Below are 14,731 nucleotides of genomic sequence, written 5' to 3' on the forward strand. Positions count from 1 at the left end.
AAAAATATAAAAAAATGTCAAAAGATGAATAGCGCGTGCAAAGCGCATATTTAATCTAGCATTCGATAAAGATCACAAACAATATAATATCCGAAATCGGAAGACTTTAAAGAGTAAATCTGTCTTTAAAGTTTGTAAAATTTTAAAGAGATTTTATCTTCTAATTTTAAATTTAAACATTACATTCACTAAAACTGATCAATTAGTAGAGATAATTAAATACGTAATAACACGTGTAATTAAACACAGAAGGATATGACTATGCTATATATTCGAAGTATATAATAATATTTATATGTAAGCTAAGATTCATGACCTCCGAGCTTTTCTAAATAGTTTCGTTAGGTATTCCGTCTGACATAATGATATAACATATTTAGTAACGCTCGCTCTGTAATACTATCCGGACGTAATGGCAAAAAAAGACAGTTGGGTGTGGCAATATTTTAAAAAAGAAGGCAATAAAATACGATGTAAAATATGTAATGTTGATTATACATTATTTACTTCTAACATAACTAATATGCATAGAGCACACTTATACGCACATGACATATCTAATAAAGAAGCAGACGAAGAATGGAAAAACGAACCAGTTAAATCTGACTCAGTCTGGCAATTTTTCACAAGAGGTAAACCGTACACTGCGATATGCAATATTTGTAAACGTGTATTGCGGCATGCATACCTCGAAAAACTTTTAGTCATACACCATAAATATCATAATATAGAAACGGAAACTACAATAAAAGTTCAACTGTCTTGGCTTTCTAAGTATTTCAAACTTCCTATAAAGGATAGAAAAATATATTGTATTCCTTGTAAAAATTTCATAAGTATATCAAAAAAAAGAAATTTAGACGATCATTTGTCTCAATGTCATAAAATAATTGAAAATAATGAAAGTACGGAAAGTGCGGAAGGTACGGAAAGTACGGAAAGTGCACAAAGTACGGAAAGTACGGAAAGTGCGGAAAGTACGGAACGTACAGAAAGTACGGAAAGTACGGAAAGTGCGGAAAGTACGGAACGTACGGAAAGTGCGGAAGGTACGGAAAGTACGGAAAGTGCACAAAGTACGGAAAGTGCGGAAAGTACGGAAAGTGCGGAAGGTACGGAAAGTACGGAAAGTGCACAAAGTACGGAAAGTACGGAAAGTGCGGAAAGTACGGAAAGTACGGAAAGTGCGGAAGGTACGGAAAGTACGGAAAGTGCACAAAGTACGGAAAGTACGGAAAGTACGGAAAGTACGGAAAGTGCGGAAGGTACGGAAAGTACGGAAAATGCGGAAAGTACAGAAAATGCGGAAGATGCGGAAAGTTCGAAAAATATAAAAAGTACAAAAGTTTAAAAACTATAGGAAGTACAATTACGAGGATACAATGACTAGGATATAACAAATCAACCAAATCAAGTGTGAGTACAAGCTTTTGGTTTATTACGAAACATTTGTTTAGGTTAAGGATGTCACTGATAAATATTAGAAACATTATTTTCATCTTCCATAAAAATACACATCAAATTTTATAATAAATATGTCAAGTATCCCATTCTCATTTAAATAGAAACATGTTCCAACGCGAATAATATTTCAATAAAAATTCGATTATGCAAACATTTAGATATGTAAGAAATATATCAAGAAATATATATTATAAGGAAATAATATATTTTGAACTAATAATCAAATAATATAAGCGAAACATTTCATTATACATAATACTAATTATCAAATATTAATTGCAGATTATAATCCAACTTATAAACAGCAAATAATAGCAGAGGTAAGACATAGATTTAAAATTAAATATTAAAATCGATAATATATTAAATAACAATAATGTCTTATATTTTAGTGTCTTATACTTTAAATACTAAATAATAACTGGATATAGAGAAATTTCATTTGATAATGATAGACAAAATGAGAATTATATATAAAGGTATATATTTCTACTCAAGATTCGTATTTATCTTCAATTTCTTCCTAATAATTTCATCGGGTATTCTTTCTAACATTATTGACGCACATAATAGAAGAAGAATTTTATATATATATATATATATATATATATATATATATAAAAAATTCTTCCATTATGTGCATATATAAGGACACAAGAGAAAAATTGAGCAATTTCAAGTTAAATAATACTTCAAAGTTGTAACATTGTTTATCATACTATCTCGATATAAACTATACCGATCTTTTTTTGAAGGCATATTTACACCTTGTCTATAATATTTAATAAAGAAAACAAACAGTGGAGAAAAACATTGATATTAATATGACTTGGTGATATTATGAAAAGAGGAAACATGTATTGCAAAAGGCAAACTTTATGGTTACAAAAATTTTATATATATAACAACAATCTTAGACAATTTCTTTTTCCTTGACGTATGTAGGAGAAGTGAGCAAAATTTAACTGAATATAATTAAATCTCTGATCGATATCTGACTAATTATGTCTGATTAACACGACATTTTACGACATTTATGATGTAACCATATGAAAATGACAAAATGCAATTATTGCAAATGCAATTTAAAAATACTTCCCGCAATAAAAAGCATGAGGTATATTTATTAAATTTTATCAAATTTTGATATAGCAAATTACAAAAAGGAATAAAAAAAGACACTGTAAATAAGAAATAGATTTTGGATGTAATTATCGATAGCTGAAGAGAATAATAAAAACACAAATTCTCAACAAAATAATACATATTTGAAAGCCGCAGACAAAGAGGACAATTAAAACTAAAAATGGTAAATTTTACAAGTCTTATTTGTAATTATATTGTCTTGGAAAATTTAAATTACATTTTTGCTTATACATATCAGATCCTACATATTAGGCACATTATTATAAAAATGTTGACATTAATTATATGTGTTTCAATATTAATACTATATTACTTTATTTTTTATACATCTGTTTGATTATTGAAACTTTAATATATTCTAAATCATTGTATCGTCAATATAAAAAAAGTACATATTAATAAGATATAAAAAGCCTTTAATTTATATTCATTGTTATCTATTTAGTATATACATTTAATACATTTTGGAATATGTGCATTCCTAAATGCTGATAACTGATTTTAAACATATAATTTTATGAATAATTAAAGAAAATTCCATTTTCGTATAATAATAATAAAATAGTATATACGATTAAAAGATAATTCTATATTAACTATATTAAGGTGATTCTTGTTTTTCTATTTAACTCACATTGGCTTGCAGATTAATGACTTCAGAATAATTAAAGAACATTAATACACATTTCGAAATAAATGTTGAGAGCGAATCCTGTATCAAGTAACAACGTCCTTATATCAGATCTTGAAATTCACATTAATTGAAGAGAGCTACATCCATGCCGAGAAATTGTTTCTTTTTCGTACATTATAAACTGAAATTTTACCGAAAACTTTAACCGAAAATTTTACCGAAAAATTTAACCGAAAAATTAAATATGAAGATTTTCATCAAATATGTAATTCGTTGTGTATTCCGTTATTTATTTTAAATTATTAAGTAATTAATCAAATATTTCAAATAGTTAAATTTTATGTTTAATGTAATTCAATTTTATGTATCAACGTATTACGTAAAAATTTTTGTAATATTTACATATTTATTATATTTTATATTTTGCTATTATATTTAAATTAGGACTATAACTATTTAAATAATTAATTTATTTACAAGAATTCAAATTCAGATGATATAATTTAACAATAAATAATCTTTATTTGAAGAGATTTATCTTTAAAAGTTGAATAGTTCTAATTTATATATAATATAACTCATTTTATCATTTTAAAATAACTCATTATACTATTGTATTAAATTGTAGTCATATGTAATCTTTATATTTAATTTAATTTCAGAACCATTAATAGCACTTTAGATGTTGTGTTAGAATTTTTTCGAAAATTGATATATTACAAATGACTTATAATGATATAAATGGACGCATTTTTATATATTATATTAATAAGACAAGAGATTTATAAAAACTTTATTTAGATTACAAAATATATTGCAAGATGTAACAAGATTTAATTTATTTATTCACATTCTCTTACCTATCAATTCGATCAATAAACAGATTGGATAAGTCATTTTTACTAAATAATATATTATATATTATGGAATATTTGAATTAATTCTTATACTTGCATATCTTTACATATATCTCATTTCAACAATATTATAATATGTCATACATAATAGCACATAGCAACTTCATTTAATTAAACTGAAATTAAACCGGAAATGTATAACACATTTCTTTAATTATGTTCTATAAAAAAGTTTTAGAAATCTTTATTATTAAATTTTTTTAAATCAAATGTTAGAATTAAATTTGATTAGATATCTCTTTAAGAAATTCTTTGAAAAAATCTCAAATAAAATACAAATTCCGACTAATTGACTAATTATATTAGCCACAGCAACTGACTTATTGTCATTTCTTTGACTTGTTTCAAACACAACAATATTTTTATAATCGCGATGGTATTTATTTTTACGATAGCATGATAACGAAATTATATTGGGACATTTAGTACAAATTTAATACAAAAACAGATTATATGTCCAAGACATTTTCTAAGATTGGAATAACTTAATATTTTATATCTATCATCTTACATCTAATGCGAATGTAGTTGAATATCCAAGAAAGATTTAAAACTTTAAATCTGTCGAAATACATGTCGAGGTATTCGTCTTGAATTAGAATTGATTAGAACTAATTTGTATTAAAAGAGCATATTAAAGAGATATTTGAATGTCAGTTGATTATATCATTATTTTGCAATGTTGTTGGGTTCCCTCATTATTTCGTGAGCGGATATTAAGTAGAGATAATGCATTTTGATAGTTATAATATTTTTATGCATATATTGTACGCATTTTTAAGAAGGAGAGATAAAGAGTTGTTTAAAAATATTTTATTTCGAATCTTCTTTAGTATTTTAATATTAAGATATTAAAGATTGAAGCGTATGATTATATAAATAATTTCAATCGTAAATAATTTTAATGCGATAGTTGGTAACATAAAATAAATGTATGGCGATTGGATTGTCGATCTCAATGGCAAAATATGGATTTCGCATCGGACCATCGAAAACAAGAAATATGCGTACACACAACTACATGCGTATCATCTGATCGCTTGTCAACATGGGTCAAAATAGAGGGGAAAAAAAATCATACACAAGATATTTCAGGTGATGAGGAAATTAAGAAAACGATTTCAGATTTCGATGTAATTGCATTTATTAGATTAATATTTGATAAAGATGGAACAGAGCCATGAGGCACAATATTGAATACTGATTGCCATGAATATTTCGAATTGCTCAGCATGAAATTGAAGCCAACAGCCAACAGATAAAGTATGGTGATTTAATAATTTTTTAAAGAATTTGTGATTACATAATCTAAGGGCAAGATGGAAAGAGATGAGAAAAAAATCGTGCGACATATCTCAAATTCGCAAGAAGAAGATTCGACCGGCGGACACAGACGCGAGTAGATGTGTTAATTCATATTGTAATAAACAGCATACAATTTAACTTTCGGGAAAATTTCATTTATTTACCTTTGCCACTGTGTCCGAAAATTCTCCACAACCAAAGCCAATACCAAAAATTTGGTACAATATATTTGAATTTTATATCTACTGAAAAACTTATGCCACAAAATAAATAATGTGATTGCAGCATACGTCTGTAGAATCAAAATTTTTCATGCTGAAACTCAAATTTCAATGTTCAACGTTTTGATTATAAATTTAAGTAAAATTAAAAATTTAAATATACTTTTAATTTACAATAATTTCTATCAACAATATTATGTATTCCTATATATATATATATATATATAAAGATTAGATTTGAATTTAGAATTGCCAATTGAGCATATAAACTTTTGATTAAGTTAAGCTCTTTCGCTAATTTTTCATAAATGGTAAATTAAGAAATTTCACAGTTTTTCTTTCCGAAAGACGGAATAATATGACTTTGCCATATATTCGAAGTATATACCAATATTTATATGTTAGCTAAGATTTATGACCTTCGATCTTTTCTAAATAGTTTCGTCGGGTATTCCGTCTGACATAGTGATATAACATATTTAGTTCGCTCTGTGATTCTGATACTATTCGGACGTAATGGCAGAAAAAGACAGTTGGGTGTGGGAACATTTTAAAAAAGAAGGCAATAAAATACGGTGTAAAATATGTAACGTTGGTTATACATTATTTACTTCTAACATAACTAATATGCATAAAGCACACTTATACGCACATGGCATATCTAATAAAGAAGCAGACGAAGAATGGAAAAACGAACAAGTTAAATCTGACTCAGTCTGGCAATTTTTCACAAGAGGCAAACCATATACTGCGACATGCAATATTTGTAATCGTGTATTGCAGCATGCGTATTTTGAAGAAATTTTAATCAAACACTATAAATTTCATAATCAAATACACTCAACTATTTCAGAAGTTAAAACTTCTTCCTGGTTATCTAAGTATTTCAAGCTTCCCATAAAGAATGGGAGAATATATTGTAATCGTTGTGAAAAGACCATAAATGTATTTAACAATTTAGAATCCCATTTGTTCCGATTTCATGGCATATTTGAAAGTGATGAAATTAAGGAAAGTGCCGAAAGTACGGAAAATGCGGAAGGTGCGGAAAGTTCGAAAAATATAAAAATTACAAAAATTTAAAAACTATAGGAAATACAATTACGAGGATATGATGACTAGGATATAACGAAACCAAATCAAGTGTGAGCACAAGCTTTTGGTACTACGAAACATTTGTTTAGGCTAAAAAAATTAAGAATGTCATTGATAAATATTAGAAACATTATTTTCATCTTTCATAAAAATACACATCAAATTTTACACTAAATATGTCAAGTATCCCATTCTCATTTAAATGGAAACATGTCTCAACGCGAATAATATTTCAGTAAAAATTCAATTATGCAAACATTTAGATATGTAAGAAATATATTAAGGAATATATATTATAAAGAAATATATTTTGAACTTAATAATCAAATAATATATGTAAGTAATATATGTAAGAAACGTTTCATTATATATAATACTAATTATCAAATTTTAAGTACAGATTATAATCCAACTTATAAACAGCAAATAATAGCAGAGGTAAGACGTAGATTTAAAATTAAATATTAAAATCGATAATATATTAAATAATAATAATGTTTTATACTTTAGTGTCTTATACTTTAAATACTAAATAATAACTGGATGTAAAGAAATACCATTTGATTATGATAGACAAAAATGAGAATTATATATAAAGGTATATATTTATTTCTACTCAAGATTCGTATTTATCTTCAATTTCTTCCTAATAATTTTATCGGATATTCTTTCTAACATTATTGACGCACATAATAGAAGAAGAATTTTATATATATATATATATATATATATAAAAGAAGAATTAATAGAAGAAGAATTTTATTTATATATATATATATATAAAATTTATATATATATATATATATATATATAAAATTCTTTTTCTATTATGTGCATATATAAGGACACAAGAGAAAAATTGAACAATTTTAAGTTAAATAATGCTTCAAAACTGTAACATTGTTTATCATACTAATTATCCCGATATAAACTATACCGATCTTTTTTTGAAGGCATATTTACACTTTGTCTATAATATTTAATAAAGAAAACAAACAGTGGAGAAAAACATTGATATTAATATGACTTGGTGATATTATGAAAAGAGGAAACATGTATTGCAAAAGGCAAACTTTATGGTTACAAAAATTTTATATATATAACAACAATCTTAGACAATTTCTTTTTCCGTGATGTATGTTGGAGAAATGAGCAAAATTTAACTGAGTATAATTAAATCTCTGATCGATATCTGACTAATTATGTCTGATTAACACGACATTTTACGACATTTATGATGTAACCATATGAAAATGACAAAATGCAATTATTGCAAATGCAATTTAAAAATACTTCCCGCAATAAAAAACATGAAGTATATTTATTAAATTTTATCAAATTTTGATATAGCAAATTACAAAAAGGAATAAAAAAAGACACTGTAAATAAGAAATAGATTTTGGATGTAATTATCGATAGCTGAAGAGAATAATAAAAACACAAATTCTCAACAAAATAATACATATTTGAAAGCCGCAGACAAAGAGGACAATTAAAACTAAAAATGGTAAATTTTACAAGTCTTATTTGTAATTATATTGTCTTGGAAAATTTAAATTACATTTTTGCTTATACATATCAGATCCTACATAGGCACATTATTATAAAAATGTTGACATTAATTATATGTGTCTTAATATTAATAATATATTATTTTATTTTTTATACATCTTTTGATATATTGAAACTTCAATATTCTAAATCATTGTATCGTCAATATAAAAAAAACATATATTAATAATCATACACGTAAAAAGCCTTTAATTTATTGTTATCTATTTGATATATACATTTAACACATTTAAAAATATGTGCATTCCTGAATGCCGATGATTGATTTTAAATATATAATTTCTTGGATAATTAAAAAAAATTCTATTTTTATATAATAATAAAATAGTATATACAGTTAAAATATAATTCTATATTAACCATATTAAGGTGATTCTCGTTTTTTTATTTATCTCACATTGGCTTGCAGATTACTGATGACTTCAGAATAATTAAAGAACATTAATACACATTTCGAAATAAATGTTGAGAGCGTATTCTGTATCATGTAACAACGTCCTTATATCAGATCTTGAAATTCACTTTAATTGAAGAGAATTACACCCATGCCGAGAAATTGTTTCTTTTCGTACATTATAAACCGAAATTTTACGAAAATTAAATGAAAATTTTCATCAAATATGTAATTCGTTGTGTATTCCGTTATTTATTTTAAATTATTAAGTAATTAATCAAATATTTCAAATAGTTAAATTTTATATTTAATGTAATTCAATTTTATGTAACAACATACTACGTAAAAGTTTTTGTAATATTTATATATTTATTATATTTTATACTTTGCTATTATATTTAAATTAGGACTATAACTATTTAAATAATTAATTCATTTACAAGAATTCAAATTCAGATGATATAATTTAACAATAAATAATCTTTATTTGAAGAGATTTATCTTTAAAAGTTGAATAGTTCTAATTTATATATAATATAACTCATTTTATCATTTTAAAATAACTCATTATACTACTGTATTGAATTGTAGACGCCATGTATGTAATCTTTATATTTAATTTAATTTTAGAACTATTAATAGAACTTTAGATGTCATGTTTGAATTTATTCGAAAATTCATGTATTATGAGTGACTTATAATAATATAAATAGACGCATTTTTATATATATTATTAATAAGACGATATTTACAAAAACAACTTGTTTATTTATAAAATACTTATTTATAAAATAGATTACAAAATATATCGCAAATGTAACAAGATTTAATTTAATTATTCACATTATCTCACCTATCAACTCGATCAATATACAGATTGAATAAGTCATTTTTACTAAATAATATATTATATATTATAGGATGTAACAAATGAATTGTATTAATTTTTATACTTGCACTCATATCTTATATATCTCATTTTAATATTATAACATGTTGTAGATGATAGCACATAGCATCTGCATTTAGTAAACTAAAATTAAACCGAAAATGTATAACATATTTCTTTAATTATATTCGATAAAAAAGTTTTAGAAATCTTTATTGTAAAATTTTTTTAAAGCAAATGTTAGAATGTTGAATTTGATTAGATATTTCCTTAAGAAATTCTTTGATAAATCTCAGATAAAGTACAAATTCCGATGACTAATTGTAGCCGACGATATTAACGATGTTAACGATAACTTATTGTTATTTGTTTAAACATGACAATATTTTTATAATGCTACGGTATTTATTTTTGCGATATGAGCATGATAACGAAATTATATTGGGTACTTTATTAGTATAAAGAAAAAGCAGTTATATTTTCAAAACATTTTCTAAGATTGGAATAATTTAATACCTTATACCTATCATAATGCAAATGTAGTTAAATATCCAAGAAAGCTGAAATTTTAAATCTGTCGAAATAGATGTCAAGGTATTCGTTTTGAGTTAGAATCGATTGGAATTAATCTGTATTAAAAGAGCATGTTAAAGAGATATTCAAATGTCAATTGGTTGTGTCGTTCTTTTGCAATGAGTTCCCTCATTATTTCGTAAGCGGATATTAAGTAAAGATAATGCATTTTGATAGTTATAATATTTTTATGTTGTACGCATATATTGCACATATACATTTCTAATTGTAAAGGAGAGAGTTACAAAAAGTTGTTTAAAAATATTTTATTTCGAATCTTCTTTAAGTATTTTAATATTAAGTGAAGATCGAAGTGTATAAATAATTTTAATGTGATTGCATAAAATAAATGTATGGCGGTCGGATTGTCACGATCCCGACGGTAAAATATAGATTTCGCGTCGGGATTATCAAATTCGCGAAAACAAGACATACACGTACACACACAACTACATGCGTATCAGCTGATCGCTTGTCAGCATGAATCAAACAGAAAGAAAAAAACCATAAGATAGTTCAAGTGATGAGGAAAATAAGAAAGCGATTCTAGATGTACTTTCGATGTAATGGCATTTATTAGATTAATATTTAATAAAGATGCAATGAAGCCACGATGCACAATATTGAATACCGATTGTCATGAATGCTTCGAATTGCTCAGCATGACATTGGAACAGCCAACAGATAAAGCGCCTTAGTCATTTTTAAGGAATTCGAGAATATAATCGAAGGGCAAGATAGGAAGATGAGAAAGAAGTCGTGCGACATATCTCAAGTGCAAGAAGAAGATTCGACCGGCAGACATCGACGCGAGTAAATATGTTAATTTAATTAATTTGTATTGTAGTAAACAGCATAAAATTTAACTTTCGGAAGAATTTCATTTATTCACCTTTACCACTGTGTCTGAAAATTCTCCATAACCAAAGCAAATACCAAAAATATATAAAGTTTTATAGAAATTGATACAATACATTTGAATTTTACTGAAAAACATATGCCAGAAAATAAATAATGTGATTGCAGCACACGTTTGTAGAATCTAAAGTCAGGTAAATTTCTCAGCTAAAACTTAAATTTCAATGTCAACATTTCAAGTATAAATTTAAATAAAATTAAAGATTCAAATATACTTTTAATTTCTATCAACAATATTGTGTATTCTTATATATATAAAGATTGGATTTGAATTTAGAATTAGACCAATTGAGCATATAAATTTTCGATTAATTTCTTTCGCTAATTTTTCATAAATGGAAAATATCATAAATTTCATAAATGGATATTTTCATAAATGGAAAATTATTATATTTCTTGATTAACAAATCAAGAAATTTCACAGTTTTTGCTTCCGAAAGACGAATAATTAAAGAATTACAGAATGATATGATTTGCTATATTCGAAGTATATACCAATATTTATATGTTAGCTAAGATTTATAACCTCCGATCTTTTCTAAATAGTTTCGTCGAGTATTCCGTCTGACATAGTGATATAACATATTTAGTAACGCTCGCTCTGTGATTCTGATTACTATTCGGACGTAATGGCAGAAAAAGACAGTTGGGCGTGGAAGCATTTTAAAAAAGAAGGCAATAAAATATGGTGTAAAATATGTAACGTTGGTTATACATTATTTACTTTCGGCATAACTAATATGCATAAAGCACACTTATACGCACATGGCATATCTAACAAAGAAGCAGACGAAGAATGGAAAAAGGAACCAGTTGAATCTGATCCAATCTGGGAACATTTCACAAAAGGCAAACCGTATACTGCGATATGTCTTTATTGTAAACGTGTATTACACCATGCATATTTAGAAAAAATTTTATGTATACACTACGGGTTTCACGAACAACAAATGAGGATTGAAAATGAAGTTCTATATTCTTGGTTGTATAATTATTTCTCATTTCCCGTAATGGATAGAAGAATATATTGTATTCCTTGTAAAAAATATGTATCTATATGTTACGACTTAGAGACACATTTGTCTATTTTGCACAATATACTTAAGCCAGAAAGTGATGAAAGTTCGAAAAATATTGAAAGTACGAAAAATGACAAGGATGTGATGAATCAAGAAGAAACTGAGAAGAATAGTGCGAGCATAAATTATGAACCTCCCGAAACATATATTTAGACCATCGGAAAATTGAAGATATTATTGGTAAATATACAAACATTATTTTCATTTTCTCTATAAGAACATATCAAATTTTATTTACAATAAATTCTATCTAGAATCGAATAATGAAATATTATAATTGAATAATATAATTGTTAAAAATTTTTAAATAAAATATTTTTGCTTAATCAAATGCTCATTAAAATTTTCTCAAAACTTATTAATTTGTCAAACAAATTTTCTTACAATATACATATCAGAAAGTGACTGAATTTGTTGTTTATCTTTATTTTAAAATAGTCACGTATTTGATATACGTAAGTTAATAAAATGTTATAACTTAAATATAACACATTAAATATTAGAACGATATATTGTTATATTTATTGCAATATTTAACAAAATTTAATTTAAATTTCTTTCCATCTTTATTATTATTCGAAAATTTAATCGTTGATTAATTCTCATTTAAACAACGTTCAAACGCGAATTCAACATTTAAACGCGAATAATATTTGAATGAAAATTCGATTATGCAAACATTTAGATAATTAGAAACTATATTATGGAATATATATTATAAAAAAATATATTATGAACTAATAATTGAAGTATATATATAGGCAAAATGTTTTATTATACATAATATTAATTATCAAATTTTAATTGCAGATTACAGTTCAACTCATGAACGGCAAATAGTAATAGCAATAAGGTGTAGATTTGAAATTAAATATAAAAATCAACAATATATCAAGTAACGATGCTTTACTGTTTTATATTTTTAAATACTAAATAATGACTAGATATAGAGCAATACAATTTGATAATGGTAGACAAAATGAAAACTGTATATAAAGATATATACTTTTATTCAAGCAAAAACGCACATCTATATCCGATCTTCTTAATAGTTTTATCGAATATTTTTTCCAGCTTTATTGATACAACATACATATATAATAATTCTTCTATTATGTGCGAACATAAGAGAAAGATTGGACAATACATTTCAAGTTAAATAACAATGAAATGTACTTTAAAAACTGTGATATTGTTTATCACACTAATTGTACGGATCTTTTTTTGAAGACATACTTACAATTTCTTCATAACATATTTAATGATGAAGAAAACGGAGAAAAACGTTGATATTAATACAGCTTGGTAATATTATATAAAAGAGGAGATATGTTGCAAAACGTAAACTTGACAGTTATATAAACTTTGTGTTTAGAACAACAACCTTAGACAATTTCTTGTTTTTGACGTATGTAGAAAAAGTAAAAAACAATAATTAAACAATATCTCTTTAACATATTTTACGACATTTATGATATAAGCAATATGTGAAGGAAACAAAATGCAATTTAAAAATGTTTCTCGCAATAGAAGGCATGAGGTTTTATTTGCTCAATATTTGTTATATATATATATATATATTTTTATTTCTTTTTATAATTTGCTGTATATATATATATATATATATATATATATATATATATATATATATATACAGCAAATTATAAAAAGAAATAAAAATAACACTCTAGGAAGAAACATATTTCGAATATAATTATCAGTATTTGAAGAGAATAATACAAATACAAAGTCTCATCAAAATAGTACATATTAGAAAGCTGCAGACAAAAAAGACAATTAAAATTAACAATGATAAATTTTATAGATATTATTTTGTCTCTGAAAATTTAAATCACACTTTTGCTTATCAAGTAATATATATCAAGTACCGAATATCAGGCATCGTTATAAAAATTCTGACATTTAGTATATATGTGTTCTAATATTAATGTTACATTATTTTATTTTATATATATATATATATATATATATATATATATATATATATATACTTAATACATTATTAGAACTTTAATCATTGGGCCATCAATATTAAAAACACATATCTCAATTTAATCATACACCTGTTTGTGAAAAGCCTTTAATTTATATTTATTGTCATCCATTTAGTATATATACATTTAACACATTTTAAAATATATGTATTTCTGAATGCCGGTGACTGATTTTAAACATATAATTTCTTGGATAATTAAGACAATTCCATTGTCGTATAATAATAAAATAGTATATACGGTTGAAATATGATTCTATATTAAGGTTTTCTTTTTTTATTTATCTCACATTGACTGCAGATTACTAATAAATTCAAAATAAATAAAAGATACAGATTTCGAAATGTATGTTGAAAGTGAATTATGTATCAAGTAACAACGTCCTTCTTTCAAATTTTGAAATTCGCTTTAATTGAAGAGAGCTACACCCATGACGAGAAATTGTTTCTTTTTCATATATTCTAAATCGATTTTACGAATTTTGTATCATGATTTTTATAAATCTGTAA

The 14,731-nt window shown here is 25.0% G+C and overlaps 1 protein-coding gene across 9 annotated transcripts; it reads left to right on the forward strand.

Annotated features, from left to right (window-relative positions):
• Window positions 1-327: 327 nt before the first annotated feature.
• Window positions 328-9,571, forward strand: LOC105423354 (uncharacterized). 9 transcript variants are annotated; one of them, XM_089071324.1, is made up of 10 exons: window positions 328-1,220; window positions 1,266-1,416; window positions 1,747-1,784; window positions 1,857-1,943; window positions 2,220-2,773; window positions 3,257-6,832; window positions 7,183-7,220; window positions 7,293-7,380; window positions 7,736-8,289; window positions 8,764-9,571. In XM_089071324.1, the coding sequence occupies exons 1-2, from the start codon at window positions 413-415 to the stop codon at window positions 1,349-1,351; spliced, it is 894 nt and encodes a 297-aa protein (XP_088927450.1). In that variant the 5' UTR covers window positions 328-412; the 3' UTR covers window positions 1,352-1,416; window positions 1,747-1,784; window positions 1,857-1,943; window positions 2,220-2,773; window positions 3,257-6,832; window positions 7,183-7,220; window positions 7,293-7,380; window positions 7,736-8,289; window positions 8,764-9,571. The 9 variants fall into 9 exon arrangements, with proteins under 9 accessions (XP_088927450.1, XP_088927442.1, XP_088927443.1 ...); XM_089071316.1 differs by having other exon boundaries at window positions 328-1,416; window positions 3,257-7,118; XM_089071317.1 differs by having other exon boundaries at window positions 328-1,416; window positions 3,257-7,049.
• The last annotated feature ends 5,160 nt before the right edge of the window (window positions 9,572-14,731 follow it).

The sequence above is a fragment of the Pogonomyrmex barbatus genome, unplaced genomic scaffold (genome assembly GCF_055798465.1).
Source record: "Pogonomyrmex barbatus isolate J1 unplaced genomic scaffold, ASM5579846v1 scaffold11, whole genome shotgun sequence".
NCBI classification, from domain to species: Eukaryota; Metazoa; Arthropoda; class Insecta; order Hymenoptera; family Formicidae; genus Pogonomyrmex; species Pogonomyrmex barbatus.

Coding starts and splice junctions, on each gene's coding strand:
- LOC105423354 (XM_089071316.1), top strand. CDS start 413: ATGGCAAAAAAAGACAGTTGGGTGTGGCAATATTTTAAAAAAGAAGGC.